The 18,686-nt window shown below is 37.8% G+C and overlaps 1 protein-coding gene across 2 annotated transcripts in view; it reads right to left on the bottom strand.

The window, feature by feature from the left end:
• Positions 1-7,498: 7,498 nt before the first annotated feature.
• FBXW7 (F-box and WD repeat domain containing 7) overlaps positions 7,499-18,686 on the bottom strand; it is a 221,422-nt gene continuing 210,234 nt past the window's right edge. For both annotated transcript variants that reach the window (XM_088021022.1, XM_088021021.1), the window contains 6 exons: positions 17,881-18,017; positions 16,322-16,435; positions 14,916-15,097; positions 12,731-12,956; positions 10,501-10,711; positions 7,499-9,426 (listed from right to left, as the gene is read on the bottom strand). In XM_088021022.1, the coding sequence (XP_087877148.1) occupies positions 9,158-9,426; positions 10,501-10,711; positions 12,731-12,956; positions 14,916-15,097; positions 16,322-16,435; positions 17,881-18,017 (1,139 nt within the window). In that variant the 3' untranslated portion in view covers positions 7,499-9,157. The remainder of the gene's footprint in view (positions 9,427-10,500; positions 10,712-12,730; positions 12,957-14,915; positions 15,098-16,321; positions 16,436-17,880; positions 18,018-18,686) is intronic.

Genomic DNA, 18,686 nt, shown 5'->3' with positions numbered 1-18,686 from the left:
TAGAAGTTACATGTCCCAGACTAATCCTCTATTTTTTTTCCTCTATATTTTCTCTACTAATTTCCATCTCTTTTAACTTTTGATTTCCTCAATTTTTATTTTCCATTGAAGGTTTTTCTTTTCCTTTTAAAATTTCCACCACATTTTAATTTCTATGAGACCTTTTAAAAATTGTATCCCATTCCTGTATTATAAAAGGCAGTATTTATCTTTCTGAAATTGTCATTATCATTCTTTTTCAAAGTTTATTTCATAATTTTTTTGGCTTAGTCATTCAAATTGGAGGTCTTAGATACTTGGCTATTCATATTTAAGAAATAGACACTGAAAAGTGGATAGAAAGCTCTCCGTTTGTGGTTGGAGCTTTTCTTCTTTGATTGAGTGGGCAGCCAAGTTTCATTCGCCTCTCTGCCCAATGCCAGTATATGGAGACTTTTTTCCTCAGGTTGTTCATTTCATTGGGGAAGAATCCTCTGGTAGATGCCAGACTGTTGGCATTCTGGGAGAGGGTAGACTGTAAGGAGAACTGCAGCCTGTAATTTAATCTCCATCATCATTTCTGAGCCTCACCCCTGCTCCCTTCTATGGCTATATACTCAATTTGGATCACATCCCCTTCATAGTTCTTGTAAATGGCGTGTGTGTGGGGAGGTTGGAGGGGCTCACAAGGTAGTCTGCTGTATGCAAGAAGATGAGAAAGGGAAGTAGACTTCATCCTTCTATGTGCTCTTACTTCATCCAGTTTCCTAGTTCTCAGCCCCACGTCGTGCCCTTGCCTTCTGCAAAAAAAAAAAGGAATTAGCTCACTTCTCATTGTTACCCTCCTCTTCATGGACACTTGAGGTTGTAGTTTCTCTAATCTACTAGTCTAAAGACAACTTCTTCATCTGCTTCCCTTCATCCGAAGTTGTTGAAATCTTTTGTCTACTTGATTCCCCTGTCCTTTTCCTCGTTTGGGGTTATGCCTTTGTAATTTCCCTACTATTATTTAAGTAGGTCTTTGGAGAGGAAGAGGTAATTTGTCATTTCAAACTGGATTGCGTCTGACTTTCTAACAGGGGAGACTGTTCTCGGGTTCCTGGCACATTTTGGAAGGTAGTTTGGGCCTTGTGTTCTGAAAGTCTTACAGATCTCCTCTTCCAGATTAAGTTTGAAATAATGGCCTGAGACATGGTCACCAATACTATTGTTGGCGGTAGCAACAGTACTAAAGATGGCTACCATTCATTGAGTAGGTGATCAGCACTGTACCAGGTGCTTCATGTTATTTCATGTGGCATTCACAAGTTACTTTCTCTTTTACAGATGATGAAAGAGGTTGAGAAAGATTTTTAAACTCTCCCAGTCACACAAATAGCTGAGAGAATTTGACCTCATTGCTGCTGCTACCAGGTGCTAACACTTACTGAGGATTTACCACCTATCAGTCTAACTTCTACTGGCCCTGCTTCTCCTCATGGCTGTAATAGAGTGCAAATCTTGCTCCTTAGTAGCCTAGTTGTCTGAGACACAGGAGCATCAATGGTGATTTAAAAAGAAAACAATTGAGGGGGGCACCTGTGTGGCTCAGTTGGTTAAGCGTCCGACTCTTGATTTCGGCTCAGGTCATGATCTCAGGGTCATGGGATCAAGCTGGACTCTGTACTCAGTGCAGAGTCTACTTGAGATTCTATCTCTCCCTCTCCCTCTGCTCCTTGTCCTGCTCCCACGTATTCTCTCTCTCTAAACGGATAAATAAAATCTTAAAGAAAAAAAAGAAAAAATTTTTCTTACATAACGAAAATATTTTTTTTTTTTTTGTAGAAATAGCATATTTTTACTCCTGAATGATCTGGAAACAACCTTTCTTTTAATGATACATTATTTTACCCACCTTGCCTGTATTCTCATTGCTATGTGAACCTCTTACAATAAGTCCTCTCTACATAGGTAACTCATTCTCTTTTCACTCTGCAATTGGAAAAAGTGAGAGGGGGCTCACAGCAGCTAAGCCATGCCAGGAATTGCTACGCACATGTTCTTCAGGCATCCATAGCTGAAACCCAGGACCTGGCCTCCTTTATGGCTTCATGGCAGTTCCCAGGTTGACAGGTTGGGACTGAGGGTTACATCACTGCCTGCTATGACCCAACACACACTACATGTTCCCATACTTGCAAGGCGGCTGTGAATCAATAATGTCATATAGTAGTTAAGAGCCTGGGCTCTGGAGTCATAATGCCTAGGCCTGAATCCCCATTTCTCCAAGGTTTTTTGCCCCTTAACTGTGTGGCCTTGAGTAAGTTGCTTGACATCTCTGTATCTATTTCCTCATTTGTAAAATGGGATTAATAATAATACATCATGAGACAGTTGAGATTAAGTGAATAATAAATGATTTTAAAATACTTTATAACCATAGGGACACCTGGGTGGCTCAGTCAGTTGAGCCTCCAATTCTTGATCTTGGCTCAGGTCTTGATCTCAGGGTCATGAGTTCAAGCCCTGAGTTAAGTAAATAAATAAAAATAAAATGCTTAAAACCATGCTGAGTTTTAGAAAGTGCACATAAGTGTACAATGGCAGCTAGCTACCACACTTCATTACCATGAATAACTACAAACCTTAAATGAATACTCACTACATACCACTCTGGTAAGCACTTGACATACAACATCTCATGTAATCCCCATAACATGTTACCCCATTTACAGATGGGGGGAATTGAAATTGAGAGAGGCAGAGGTGGATTTTCCTTGAAACTGATGACGCTAAGCTTCAGGGTCCCTCATTTAACAGATCCCTGTGAGAGCTAGGGGTGGCTGGGAGTCGTAGAGTGTTCCAGGTGGGAGAGAGAAGGCAGGCTGCAATTAGAAGCACTTCTCTTAAGTAATTCTGGCAATTGCCTAAAGAGATGTCAGAAAAGAGGAATCTGCGTATCAAGGCTCCAGTAATTTGTTATAATCTTTATTATCCTAAATACTCACTTTGGGATCTAATTATGTGGGGTCTTTTCTTTATGAGGGTCCTTAAGTTTAACCCACAACTGTCTCTTACCAGAAGAAGTGCATACGGTTTTACTTTTAACCTCTAAACTTTACTGTGTCCTTGCTGGATTTATTTAAGCTAGTCAAACTCATTTTACAGAGATAGAAAGCATCCTCAAATTGAAAGGCCCCATGGTAGGGCGCCTGGGTGGCTCAGATGGTTAAGCGTCTGCCTTCGGCTCAGGTCATGATCCCAGGGTCCTGGGATCGAGTCCCGCATCGGGCTCCCTGCTCCTTGGGAGCCTGCTTCTCCCTCTGCTTCTCTCTCTCTGTCTGTCTCTCATGAATAAATAAATCTTTAAAAAAAAAAAAAACATTTTAAAATAAAAAAAAAAAAAAAAAAAGAAAGGCCCCATGGTAGCAGGGGATTATACTGTCTTGCTGATTGCATTTAGCAAGGCATAAGGGTTCAGTAAAGTCTTAATAGACTTCATCAATATAAGTTTTAGAAGTCTTGCAAGTAACCTTCCTTTTATGGTGAGTACTGGTTTGACGTCTCTTTCATAATCCCTGAATCTCCTAGAAAAAGGGTAAATTGGCAATATATTTTTGTGGTCTATTATATTTGAACCTTTGATTTGCAATTGTGATTTCAACATAATTTTTCTTTTGCAGACCATAACTGCTAAAGCAAAACAAAACCCAAAGATAAATAGCTTTCATAGGTTTTTGCCACGCTAGATTTTTCAAAGCAAGGAATGAAATGTCGAAACGTCCACTCAGTGGTTCCTTGTCCTTAAAAATCCTGGGGAGAATCAGATCATCTGAAATAGAAACTCTGCTATTTTTATACGCAATTGCAAATCGGGACGTTGCCAGGCTTTCGTCTCAGCAACGAGTCTTCCTAGGAACTGGATCTAGAATTTATTTGTACTTTACACTTTGGGGAAAGGTACATTTTGAGTCCTTTCAGTTTTTGGTGTTCCCTTTCCCTGAAGAACCTTTGAAATTACTTTTTATATTTTTTGGTCTCCTCCACCTAGAAAGAGAAGGTGGCAGAAAGACGAAGCTGGTGAGACCCTCACTCATTTGGGCACCACTAGTATTAACCGAATGGATAATGAAACACGTTGGCTAGTGAACAATGCCATGTTATTTTTGTTTGTAATTCAAATCAATGACTAGGCACGCCCAATAAAAGGGGACTGGGTGCAACCACTTTGAGTCTAACTCAAAATCCATGTCCCGGGGCAGGAGAAAATGCCAACATCAAAAATTAGGCATCAACTTTTCAAATTACCATACGGTTGCTTAATGCAGGACTCCAGGAACATTGTGCGAACACACACACATCCTCTTCAGCCACTGATCTATCCTGGAAAAGACTTAGGAAATCTCCTCTTAGCTACCAACACCTTCCCTTTATATGGCCCATTCTTTTTTTCATGGACGAAGATGGAAAAGGCTTATGGGAAATGATGTTATTATGACTGAGAACATGATTATTCGGAGGTTCCAATATATTCGTGTTTGTGTGTGTGTATGTGTATGTACGCATGTGTAATCTTCAAAACGCAGTAAGGCAGGGAACATAAACCCACTTGCGCCAGAAGCATTTATTCAAATTAATTCATCAGCAACACTAAACCCCTTTTTCTATCAGTAGACTGGCTCTACAAACAGGAGGTTCTCTTAGAGCTGCTGTAAGGCACAATGCTGAATCCTTTACTGGCTGCTGAATCTGACAGAGTACAGGTTATAATCCTGACTGATTTTTATCGGGGGCGGAGGACGGCTAATAGAAGGAAAATGAATAAAGCTGTGTCTGAGAGAGGGATTCAGGAAAAAATGTAACATGAGCCACTCCCGCCACGCAGACCTGCTGGTACCAGGTTGCAGTCTGGAATGGGAGGAGTTACAGGAGCCAGGATGGAGTCAGGAGGCTCCTTCCAGGTGTCTGCTCTCCTCTAGCTTGGGATCTTTGTTTGGCCAAGTGCGGTGAGTGTGCGAAGGAGGAGTACCAAAAGCAAGGCACAGCCCAGGGCTGGGGAGGCTGCCTTGATTTCCTGTTTCACTCTGGGGAGAGAAAAGCAGTCGTTTTTGGTGTTTGATTGTAGCTTCTGATGGATTCGGATAAATAGAAAGGCGACTTTCTAATAGACTAGCTCAAAAGACATAGAAAAAGTGGCTTTAAAATAGTACATACAATTGAGTGTCAATTACTTTTTAAAATTAAACAAAACAGTAGGCTGGAACGTGTACTTAACCATGTGGTATGCATTGGCTGTTGCCGATTAATGAAATAGCTGTGGTTACTGAAATCTCAGCAAGGGAGTTTTAAAGCATCAAAATTATAAACAATTCCAATAATAATAAAAGACAGTAAAAGCTCCCTTTGCTCAATTCAACAAGTATTTACTGAGCACCTCTTATGGGCCTTTATGGGTTTACTTCTCTGTCCTAATTTTAGCTTTAGTTTCAGGCAGTGTTTGATCTTTAGGAACTTGTAACACCTAAATGTGGGAACTGCCTGTATTCTAGTGTGAAAATTTTAAAATTCAGTTACAGAAGGTGGTGAACTTCTCCACTGAGGAGGCCACAAAGCAGGGTTCCCTTCGCAACCTTCCTTACCACGCTGACAATTTAAATCCTATAGAACGAGGTTAGCATATTCCCTTGCAGGAACAGGTCCACTGCAAGAAAGATTATTCATTTACTCATAAAATGATATTTAATGAACACCGAAGTGTGTACAAAATCACTGAGGTGCCCCTACCTGTCAACCTCACAGGGTTTCAGTAGGACTCCAATGAGAAATCTAGGTGACTCCACTTAAAAAAACGTAAATTGCTCTATGTAGAGAAATGCTATTTTTATTACGTACCTAAATGAGTCACGAACACATTCAATTGTTCCCAAATGTAGAAAGTTACAATTATCTGGGTCTCTTTTCCTTAAGTTTTAATAGTAGCTAACATTTATTGAGCTTGAAGTGCCACTGGTGTGTTACATGCTTTGTAACAATTCTCTTCATCCCTCCAATAACCTTAGCAGGTGGGTATTGTCTACATACTAAAAGATGAGGAAACAGGAGGTCAAGAAATCTGATGAAATTCCCATAACTAGACAGTATTACAAAACTGGGATTTGAATTCCCACCTATTTGTCTGCAAATCCTGTGAGCTCAATTCTGTTCTGTAATGTACATTTTTTTAAAGATGATGATTTTCTTTAATTATATTACAGGTAAGCCACATTTGTATTATGAAACATCAAGCAGTTTCAAGATTACCAAATAGAATTACAACTTCTTGATCATTCAGGGTTGTCGATGAACAGTAGTAACGGCGCTGGGCTATGCCCTGGTTTATCCTAAAGCAGGCAGGGCTGCTTGTCCCTGCTCTTAAGACCTAAAGTGATTTTTGCCTGTGTTTAGCCATGTGGTTTTTCTGTCTTTTCCTTTAACCTGTCACTTCTCCCTGATGGTTCTGTGCCTGTAATGTGCTGGGGAATAATAAACCAAATGGGCAACAGTAGGGATCTAAGGCAGTGGTTCTAAGTTGTGAACATGACTCGCCAGGTGAGCTAGTTTAAATGCAGATTCTTGGGCCCCACTCCCTGATGTTCAGCTTTAGTAGCTCTCGGAACCTGAGGCCCAAGAACTGCTGCTCTAGGAGTAAAGAACACACACTTTATGATTGTGTGAAAAGTATTCTCTAAGCAGCATCTGTTTTAAGTTTTAGATTTTCATCTATGGCCTGGTGACTAAATGTAGGGATTAAAAAATGTTAAATATATAGACGAGGTGAGTGGGAAACAGAACCTGCTATTTTCACTCATATTATAAAATACCAGATTTATTGACTAAAAGAGCAACAGAAGAGCCTGAAAGTACCAGAAGAATGACTTACTTTTTCCAAAACTCCACTTTTGGAAAGTCTGTCAAAATTCTAGGTCTCTTTCTTCTTGAAGAGCATGGGTATGAATGTTGGCTCTCTGCTAGTTAGTTATCTGACTTCTGACAAATCACCTAACCAGTCTGAGCCAGTTCCACCCTCACCTTTAAAGAAGAGAATAGTATCTCCTTTCAGGGAGGGTGGGGCTTCAGAGATAACGCACAGAACGTTCCCGGTAAGTACTCAATATGTGGTCAAATTTTAAAAATGAACTTTTTTTTTTTTAAATAGGAATTCCAGTTGTAACGATCACAAAACTTTTGTGACTCTTTGAGGGGCTCAGCTTTCATATTTATACATCCAATGTTATATAGAGATAGGCACAGCGGAGTGTCCTCCCTTATAGTCTAAGGCAATAAACCAAATTTACATTCTAGGCACATTCTTACTTTAGCTGTATGAAACAGGCCTGCTGTTTGAAACTTCAGCTGTATGAAACAGGAAGTAGTTATCTCTATGTCACACTACAAGGAATGCAAAGAAACCAACCAAGACTTTGATATCTTAAATATTAGAGACAAACCCTAAATATTTATAATGAAGTATCATTTACTTCACTAGAAGAAACAGGCATACTAACATGAAAAAACACATTTTATTGCACTTAAGTTATAAGAAAATAAAATTTCTAAGTGAATCAAACCATAGACACAATCCCTTTAAAGGTTGTTTTCCTCCATCATGTCAGGTTGTTACATAACTAAAATTAACCAACTTGAATCTGATTGTTTTAAATCAGACTATAAATAAAACAAAAAAAAAATAAACAGGAGGAGGAAAAAAAGATCACCTAGGATACAGTGTTAAACCACTTTCACAGTTCAGCTTGAGTTGTGGCTCTTGGAGAATGAGGCAAACCATTTGACTTTTTCATTCATTTCGTTTGTTTGCATGTGACGCCTTTACTACAAAAACTGTAGTTTCTGCTTTGTCAGTTTCTCAGAGCAATAAAACTGTAACAGTTGTTTTCCCAAATACTGTAAAACACTAAGACTGACCAGCAACTTTGTTTTATATATTTTTAAAATATTTTGTCAGTTTTATTATGTACGTTCATCCATTCACCACAGCCCTCAAAAAGAAAAGTTTCTCCACAGAACAGGCGGCAATAGCTCTCTGTTCCAAGGAATGTGTTTTAATTTTTGCCCAGATAAAAGAAAATAAGCTTTGCACACACTCTCAATTCTTTACTTGCAGGCAAACTTCACTCTTTATTATCTGAAACTCTCCCATTCTCAGCCTCTTAGAGGCACAGATGGTTCAAGTTTCAGTGGCAAAAAGTCTTTTTTCTGTAACCAAACTAGAGCAAATTTGGAATTCAGTCTGGGACTAAAACGTCACAGCAGAAAAAAAATAAAAAAAAATAATTTGCTTTTTTCTTTCTTTCATTTAGCAGCATAAATAAGTTTGGCCACTGGGAGTACAGTACAGGGGTGGGACAACAATCCCATATTTGAAGACCTACTTCTAGCACCAGCATCAAGAATTAAATCCATCTCAGGACTCACGGAACCCAGGACAACTTGCCACCTTTGAGCAACATATGCATTGAAGAGTGTATGTGGAAGCGACAGTAAATAGATTAACAGAGGCTAATACTGTGATTGATTGACATTGGCAATGGTTGGCAAAAAAAAAAAAAAGCTTTTCATGATAACTGTACAAAAACAATTCACAGTAAATTTTTTTTTTTTTTTTTTTTTTTTTAGCTTTTCCACTCCAGAAAAATGACTTTTTGTTGCAGATGCTCTCTACTGAGAAAGTCAGCCAGTCCCTGTTTGGGTGTTATTGCAGCCCCTTCCTAGGTCTCAGTGGTAAAAGGACAGGCTAACAGAATCTTTAACGAAGCTTCAGCGTTAACACTGCCCAGTGACCACTGGAGAAGAAAATAAAGAAATAATTGCACCTGGTTTGATTTAGAAAGTCTCATTTTGCAAAGCTGCCCTCAGTCAAAAGTGAAGCCTTTTATGTGCTGAGACAGCAGACGCCTCTCTCGTCAGTTACGGTTTGTCATGTCTTCCTCTTTTCCTTCTTGTCTGTAGATCTCTTCACTCTGTTGCCCCAAGCCAACATCCTGCACCACTGAGAACAAGGGATTTTTTTTTCTTTTTCTTTTCTTTTTTCTTTTTTTTTTTTTCTTTTTTTCTTCTGTTGTTTTTGTTTTTTGTTTGTTTTTCAGGGGGAAGGGCAGGGAGTATATCGTCTACACATTTGGACAAATTTCTTTTCTGCTCTTCACTTCATGTCCACATCGAAGTCCAGCACCAGCAGCTTGGTTTCCTCAGTCCCATTCCGACTCCCAACTGCACACACCAGCTTTGTGTTTGAGGCTCTGATCCGCCACACGACTCCCCCACTCCCCCCACTCTCCAATGTGACTAGGTTTCGAATAAATTCACCCGTTTTCAAGTCCCATAGTTTTACAGTTCCATCATCTGAGCTGGTAATTACAAAGTTCTTGTTGAACTGTAAACAGGTCACAGCACTCTGATGCTTGTTAGGACCTAGGCAAAACCAAAGGAATTAAATTACTGGTTAGAAATCATGGGTATGGGCAAGTTACACTGTAATTGTACCCTTCTACATTAGAACATACAATAAATGAAATATTTAAAATGCTGCATATTTAGAAACTGTGAGTATTTTAGGATCAGCAGGGTTGCAAGAAAATCTGGTAGTTATTTGTAACTGAAACATTAACTTTCAAGAGTTCTGTCTTCCAGGAAGCTTGGTTAGCTATGGGGCACACGTTTTGTTTTCCGGCTGTGCAAATAAGAGCCTTCCTAGTGGTGATGGAGATAGCTCAGCTTCATGTATTCTGCTGATGGATGAATGGGCACCAAATCTACCAGCCTTACCACCTGGAACTGACCACTCAGAGGTGAAGGCTGAAATGACCACAATTCCAAAACTCTGAGGAACAGACACAACCAATGAGTAAAAAGTTGCAGTGCAGCCCACCAAATGGCCTCAATGAAAAAACACTTTTCAGGGCTATGACCAATAAAAAGAAGTTAATCATGACATAAAATGTTAACACCGTTGTGCCTCATTTAATATTAGTGGCTTTCACGTGTTTCTTTTTTCATTTTACTGGGTGCTATCATTCCTTCCATCCTAGTTAAGCAGATGGTTAAAGGGTCTAAGTTGAGGCCAAATCAATTTTCTATCAGATTAGAGATGCTCTTTTTACCCCAGTAAGGTAGCTCTTTAATTTAGAATTGGACTACAAATTCAAAAAAAAAAAAAAAAATCATTCAAAAAAAAAATGAGCTTGTTGCTTCTATGATATAGCCAAGATCTTTCTTCACATTGTTCTTTAAGATTAGGTCGAATTAACTGTACATGTAAGGAAGTATTAAACAATTTTATACTAAAAACACAATTTAAAACAATTTCTTAAGGGTAGCCTAGTTCTGTCAAGTCAGAGTGAAAATGCTCAGAAACTTATCCAAAATAAGCATTTTCATTTTGTATGAGGTTAATTCTTTTTGTGACAATAAAAGCTCCATATTTCTCTTTTGACTAACAATCCCATTTTTAACGAACACAACTAAAGCTGAGTAGCCAAGACTTACCTTGCAATGTTTGTAAACACTGTCCTGTTTTGATATCCCAGATTTTAACTGTAGAATCTGCATTCCCAGAGACAAGAATATTGTCTTTGAGTTCCATTCCACTTGTTAACGATTGGTGTCCTGTTAACGTGTGAATGCAATTCCCCGTCTCCACATCCCACACTCGGATTGATGTATCAAGAGATCCACTCACCACATGGATGCCATCAAACTACAACAGACACAGCTTATTAGACTAGAAGTGCAGATATTCTTGGTATTATTTATTGACCTTAATCCTACAGGGGAGAAAAATAAAGCACAGGAAAGAGGTAATGCCAGGAATAAAATGAGGTAACAGGATAAAAGTGCAGGTAAATCAAGCAAATCTACAGTGTATGTTCTCAGAAGCTTCTATCAAAATTGCTAATTTAAAAAAAAAAGATTTATTTATTTATTTTAGAGAGGGATGGAGGGGCAGAGGGAGAGGAGGGAGAGAATCCCAAGTTGACTCCCTGCCGAGCACGGAGCCCAACGCAGGGTTCGATTCCACAACCCTGAGATCATGACCCAAGCAGAAACCAAGAGTCGATGCTCAACCAACTGAGCCACCCAGGTACCCCCAGAATTGCTAATTTTTTATGGCCAGTGGCTTCAAACTAGATGCAGAAACAATTAAAAGAAAACAAAACACCTAAAATGAACACGTTAGTTTCAGATCATCTGGCCACAGATGATCAGCTAAATATCATGGATCATTCAATAAAGATTGCCATTTGAATCTTACTTCCCAACACAAAGTTGAAACTACTGACATAGCTTGTGATAAAGGGTGTGTTTATTAACACACCTAGGGCATGAAAAGACTAGAGACAACTCTCATGGTGTTTAAAAGTAAGTTCCAGGGGCGCCTGGGTGGCTCAGTTGGTTAAGTGGCTGCCTTCAGCTCATGTCATGATCCTAGCGTCCTGGGATCGAGCCCTGCACTGGGCTCCATGCTCAGCAGGGAGCCTGCTTCTCCCTCTCCCTCTGCCTGCCTGCCTACTTGTGATCTCTCTCTCTCTGTCAAATAAATAAATAAAATCTTAAAAAATAAAATAAAAGTTCCATTAAAATCTGTATGTAAAATAAAAATTTCATTTACAAGAACCAAATGGTAATTAGGAAATGCACCAATAGATAATTACATCTGGAATTACAAGAAGTGGCATTTTGATAACAAAAGCAAGCTATATAGCACCTCTTCTCCAGCTTCCCAGCTATACTAAAAGTCAATAGATGTCAATTCCTAGAAGATCTAGAATAGTATTGCTACCTCTTTTCTCAATCTAATGGTTTATTAAATGAGAATATTATATTCATTAAGGTTCTGAACATATCACAAAACATAAAAACAACTTCAGCCAATTCCCTCTCCTCCAAATTCATAAACTTTTTTAAGTTTATCTTTATTATATATCAATATTTTGTGACATAGACAGTATTCCACAAATTAAGAGCCAAATATTCCAAGAATAGATAACTGTCAGCACTGGGACTACGTACTAATCTGCTGATCACTAATGGGCAGTAACTGGTAAATAAACTATATAAGTAATGAAAAAATTTTCAACTTGAAAATGCTTTCAGAAAATAAAACAAGACCCATTTTCTAAATTTGCTATTAATCTAGCTATCAATTTCAAAAATATGACAACTCACTCAAGAATATCATGTTCAAAGGTAAACAAAAAAAATCAGGTTAGTCAAATTTACTTCCTATGACTACAAATCAGCAGCCCTTTGATGGTAGAGCAGTCTGATGGAGAAAGTCTCTGCTTCCACTTTGAATGGGAATGGATCACAATTACATGGTCCATCAACTTTCAGCTATCAAGGCAAAGGGGCAGTTTTTGGCCAAATTAATCCTCTGCTAAGGAGTTTATTAAAATCCAGGTTATTTTCCTATGAGACTATCTACCCATTCATTAATATAGTAAAACTTGGGGCTCCAAAGTTTCAGGTTCCAAGACAAATATTTGTATTTTAGAGGAACAGCAGATCACAGAAATACTGAAACAAATTATTTAAATAAGTTAAAAATTTATGCTTTCTTCATGCCAATTTTAAAGTATATGTAAACAACAGGATAATTTGATTTGTCTTTTTTGGATTGTATTGAAACAGCAATTTGACAGTGATTATCTGAGTAAAACAATCTCATGATTCATCAGCAAAGCATCTAAGGGATAGGAGAGATATGATCTCTTACCTGTAATGAATAGACTCTATTAGTATGCCCCTGCAACGTGTGTAGACAGGTCTCCGTCTCTGGATCCCACACCTTCACCATAAAATCATATGCTCCACTAACAACCCTCCTGCCATCATATTGAACACAGCGGACTGCTGCTACATGACCCATCAAAACATGTAAACACTGGCCTGTCTCAATATCCCAAACCCTAAGAGTGGCATCTCGAGAACCGCTAACAACTCTGTGGGGGGGGGGGGAACAGAAAAAAAAAATTATTAAAATTTTTAATAGCATGAGAAAACATGATATATAAAGTCAGTGGTTATTGAATTTTTTCTTTTCTTAAGCAGGAACACCTGTTTTCAAAGAAATCCTATGTAAAACCTTGAGATATAAACATACAAAAGTCAAGTTACTCTGGTTGGGATGGGAAGTTGGGAAGCCTAGAACTGTACCTGCTTGGTTCCCACATTTCCCACATTTATAAGTGGCGTGCAGCACCCGGGGTTCTGTGGGATGGCCTGAAAACTGCTGTATTGTATTCAAAGCAGAAGCAGCAGTGGCCAGCTCCAAATATAGACAATAAGATTTTGATTTTAGAAATAAAATGCTAATGTGGGCAACATGTATAAAATGTTAATGGGAGAACTCTGGTGGTAGTATTTTGAAAAATTTTGTATTTCTTCTTTATTCTTTCTGCCATTTCCCAAAATTGTAATTATGAACATACATTCTCTTTGTGACTAGGGAAGACATTTAATAAGCGTTATTCAACAAAACAAATCTGAATTTGGAATTTAAACAGTTAAAGATATGTGCCTTATACCATTATAATTCTGGTAAAATTAACCAGTTTTAGAATATCTTCAAACAAAGGCTGCTTATGCTTATAATTATAGTCAGCAGGCTATGGAGGAATTAAGATATGCAGATTTTAGAAGATACACACGGGGAGGCAACAGAAACCCCTTAAAAAATGGGCCCAACATTATTAAAGCTATGCTCTTCGGAAGACGGGAGTGATACAAATATCACAAGCACCTTTGGATTACGAAGGAGAGCTGAAAATTCAGGTATTTTCATGTTAGTCTTAAGAGATAAAGATAGGCCACAGTTTCTACATTTGGAAGAGTAGAAAGGAGCATTGAGAGATTTAAGTCAGAATATAATGGAAACTGAAATACAAGGTTTCTTAATGTCAACCCCCCCAAATTTTAATAGAGCACACTGCTCAAAGTAGATTCAGATTGCAAATGAAATAGTACTTTTCTTCACATATTACAAATCTAGCGTGAAATCTGCTTAATGTAATGGTTTTCACAAAGAAGATGTTGTGGATAGAATTAAAGGTAAGGTAAGGACGGGAGCGGATTCATGGTAAGGACTGCCAGAGAGACCTTTTATGACAAATGAAGTCGAAATCACATTTGTTTAACGAGGTACTGTGAAGACATGCCAATAGAAGATCGAAAGGACTTTAACAGAAGGGCTTTAAGGAGGAGATCAAAGCAACAGTAAAGGCACTGAGAAGAAAAAACGGCAAGCCAGTCTGGTTTGGCTGAAAGTATTTTGAAAACTGGATTGAGGATTTCTTCCTTGATTCGACAGACAACAGAAGGCTCTCAAAGGGCAGTGATACTATCATAATTAGAAAAGGATTCTCTGTCAGCTGTGTAACAGGTGAGAAAACCACGTGTGATAGCTATGTCACTAGTTCAGGTGATCGGTAATGAGAGACTCAACAAAAACCCGCAGACCTCAGCTTTTGTCTAGATAGAAGGGGATGTGATGGAGTGCGGCGGGTAGGGTGGGTGGGTAATTAAAAAGACTCAGAAGCTGGAAGCCTGAATAACTGAATTTGTCCCACGAGCAGAGATAAAAATGTAAAAAAAAGAGAGAGAAAGAAAAAGACTGTTTTGGAGATGATGAGTCATCAAAGATATAGAACAATAACGTGCCACCCAAGATTAGAGAACAGAGTTTCAAGGAGGAAGCCAACAACGCCATTAAATGAAGAAGGAAATTTAAAGACAATCTCCCAATTTTAAGCCAATACACTACTGCTTTGCTAGTATAGAAACATCTGAAGTCTACTAATTAAAGTCTAATTTAAGAGGACACTATCACTCTCTAATAAACACTGTATTAGACAACTGATAACAGAGGAAGAATTCCCAACCACTACAGGATTTTCCCTTACCTTTTTTCATGGAGATGCATACAGCGGACAGTGGAAGTATGCCCATATAAGGTATGTATACATTCTCCAGTCTCTGCATTCCACACTTTTAGAGTCCGATCTGTAGATCCACTAATGATGATATTGTCTCTCATCTGTGATGACCATACTCCACCTGTGTGTCCCACTAATGTTCTCAGACACTGGAAAAACACTTAAGATGATTACTTTTGGGTAGAAAGAAAAATGATTTACATAACATTTCAGTAGCTCATTAAAATTTGGGGTAAAGTTATTTATAAAATTTTATTGTTTGGCACATCAGAAAATAATTTTTCACGTCAATATAACATGATACCATCACTATTTATTGCTTTGCTTGTTCAATAGCATTACATATTAAACACACAGATACAACTGAGGAACAAGTTTGTAGAAAGTAAAACACTTCTCATTAAAGTATGACAGCTCCAGCCTGGTCTCTGATAAAATAATGCTAAAACTGCAACTTGGTTACTTCCATAGGAATGGATTCAATGAAAGAATGCCAACCGTGTTAGGTGTGGCTATATAGCACATTTCATCTGAATCTGCCCCAAGGCAGTAGTTAGGAGCCAGGCAAGGTACTTCTAGACAAGTAAAGACAGATATTAAAACTCTGAAATAAATCCAAAACTAATATTACACTATGAAAGTATGAAGCTGCTTTAAAAAATTTTAACATCCGATTTGGACTATTTAGAAGATTCTTGCCCAAGAATTAGCATGCTGTAAAACATTTTAAAAGACAGGTTTTTTTCCCTCACATTTTCCTCTGTGTTTTTTTTAGCTGGTCAATTACTTAATTTATGCAAACATTTTCCAGTGGACAGATAAAAATAAGTATTCACCACAGAACCACTGAAGTATAATACTGCATGCAGTGAAACTGATTGGTTGGACTGCTTTTTTCTTCAAACTCCTACTTAAATACTGTATCTGCTTTACTTTCATCGCACAGGGCTTGAGATAAGCCTAAATTAACATCTATTTAAACTTCTAAACTACAGGTAAGTTATCAACAAAGCAGTTTACAAAGAAAAACAAATATCCCTCAATCATAGTTTTGAAAAAGATTAAAAGGGACAATATAACTGAGATGGTTAATAAAAGTGGGAAATATTAAGCCAAGAAAAAAAAAAAAAAGATAAAGCACATCTGTAAAAATCATACAATAGCTAAGTCACAAAGATAGACAAACTATTTATAGGAAGAAACCAATGACATCCCTATCCTGAGAAACATTATCTTTGCGCCAGGGGAAAAAATAAATTAGAAGCTCTGATACTTGTTATCAAAATAAGCTGTGGTCAAAAATGAACCCATGTTTTCCCTGGTTGATCCTTGCAAAGACATATACAAAAACTGAAGTGTAGAAAGAAGCTTACTTTGCCTGTGACTGCTGACCAAACTTTTAAAGTGTTGTCATCAGAACCACTAACTATTCGGTTACCACAAAACTGCAAGCATGTGATCACATGATCATCATGTCCTTTCAGAACCTACAAGATAAATGTACAGATTAGAAATATGTTATTAAATTACATTTTTTAGAATAATGGTGAAAAGAAAAATAAAGCCATAAATAGGAGCAGCAATCTACAGTCTATTTCTAAAATTACAATTTATATAAAACAAAGTATCACCCTTCCTGAATGATGAATCAAGTATTAAACATTTTATTTTTTCCATATTCTATGATTTATATGTGAGATATCAACTATTAAAATTGAGTGAGTCAAGACTTTTATATTAAAACTTCATAAAGATGGTTCAAATGCAAATGTATTTTATAATTATTTGTTCAAAACAAAAAAATACGCCATCTATGTTTTGCAATTTTCACACACAAAAACAAAAAGCACTTACAAACTAGAAAGACAAGAGTAACAATAACTATCAACTTTCTCAACTTAAAACAAGAAAGGCCTGGGCGCCTGGGTGGCTCAGATGGTTAAGCGTCTGCCTTCGGCTCAGGTCATGATCCCAGGGTCCTGGGATCGAGTCCCGCATCGGGCTCCCTGCTCCTTGGGAGCCTGCTTCTCCCTCTGCTTCTCTCTCTCTCTGCTCCTCTGTCTCTCATGAATAAATAACTAAAATCTTAAAAAAAAAAAAAAAAGAATACTTTTAAACAAACAAAAAAAAAAACAAACAAACAAACAAACAAAAAAAAACAAGAAAGGCCTGCGGGCACCTGCATGGCTCAGTCAGTTAAGCGTCTGACTCTTGATTTTGGTTCAGGTCATGATCTCAGGGTCATGAGATCAAACCCCAGGTAGGGCTCCATGCTAGGTGTGGAGCCTGCTTGAGATTCTCTCTCTCTCTTCACCCTCTGCCCCTCTCCCCCAACCCTGCTCGCACCCGCTCATTCTCTCAAAGAAAAAAGGCCTGATATAATCTATACATATTAATATAACAGTATCTCCCCTAATTGCTTTTTTCCAGTCATATAAATATATCTAAGAATTTCAAGCATTTTGCCACTATTTATATACTTGCAGTAAGACAGAAAATCAGTATTATGCTTAAATTTATAAAAATAAAACTCACAAGAAACACCCAAAACACAAACTATTTACAAGAGACACCGAAAACACAAATGCGCACTCCTCAAAAAATCATGTTCTAACTACATGGTCAGAGAGCAAGAAAATTCTTAGGTAAAACGTATATAACACAAAATTCAACAGGATATTCAGAAATTTTCATTTACCTAAGGTAGAATGACATGCAATTCAACTCATCTTTTATCATCTTTTACCATCAGCTGTCAGACTGGAGAAATTAGCAAGAGGGGACGACTGTTCATTACATTTTCAGTTATTTAAAAATACACTGTTTCTTTCTATAGGAGATAGGTGTCAAGTTATACTCCTGGCCAAGAAGAGCACACTAGGTACCAACACTGATCTGTGGTTGCTGGTACATCGTGCCAGAGTTCAATTACCTTAGGAGATTTGAGTTCTCCTCGCCTCCAGTTAGTATCAATTCTGTGCTGCCTGATGTATGCACTTTTCCATGGACTGTGTATGAAACCTGGTTTTATGACTTTTCTTCTCTTGATGTGCAATGGTTCATCAATACCTAGTTTTAAAGAGTTAGAGTATAACTGCTGTCACCAATAATAAAAATTCCACATTTTATAATATATCTCATTTCCTCCTATGCTCAAAACCACTGAAATGCAGGATGCTGTCCAATTTCTAACACTGTTAGTATAAAATAATGTAAAGTTTGCATTCTCTATGGCATGTTTTCATATTTTTTTCATTTCTTTTTCTAAATAATTCTATGAAATGTTGGTGAGGATGTGCAGAAATTTGAGCCCTTATGCAATACTTGTGATAATATAAAATGGTATAGCAGCTATGGGAAACAGTACGGTGGTTCATCAAAAAAATTAAACATAGAATTACCGTATGATCCAGCAATTCCAATTCTGGACATACACCCAAAAGAATTAAAAGCAGAAACCTGAACAGGTATCTGTACACACACATGTTCAGAGCTGCCATCATTCATAACTGCTGAAAGGTGGAAGCAACCCAAGTGTCCATCGATGGATAAGCAAAATGTCATGTATGTATGTATGTATGTATACATATATATACATACACACACACAAACACAATGGAATATTTATTCAGACTTAAAAAAGAAGGGAATTCTGACACACGCCACCACATGGATAAACCCCGAAGACAATATGCAAAGTGAAATCAGCCAGTCACCAAAAAACAAATACCATATGAT

The sequence above is a fragment of the Eumetopias jubatus genome, unplaced genomic scaffold (genome assembly GCF_037043125.1).
Source record: "Eumetopias jubatus isolate StellerSeaLion01/CBP00866 unplaced genomic scaffold, mEumJub1_p1.0 scaffold_2, whole genome shotgun sequence".
Lineage (NCBI taxonomy): Eukaryota > Metazoa > Chordata > Mammalia > Carnivora > Otariidae > Eumetopias > Eumetopias jubatus.
This window is presented reverse-complemented; position numbering and strand designations above follow the sequence as displayed.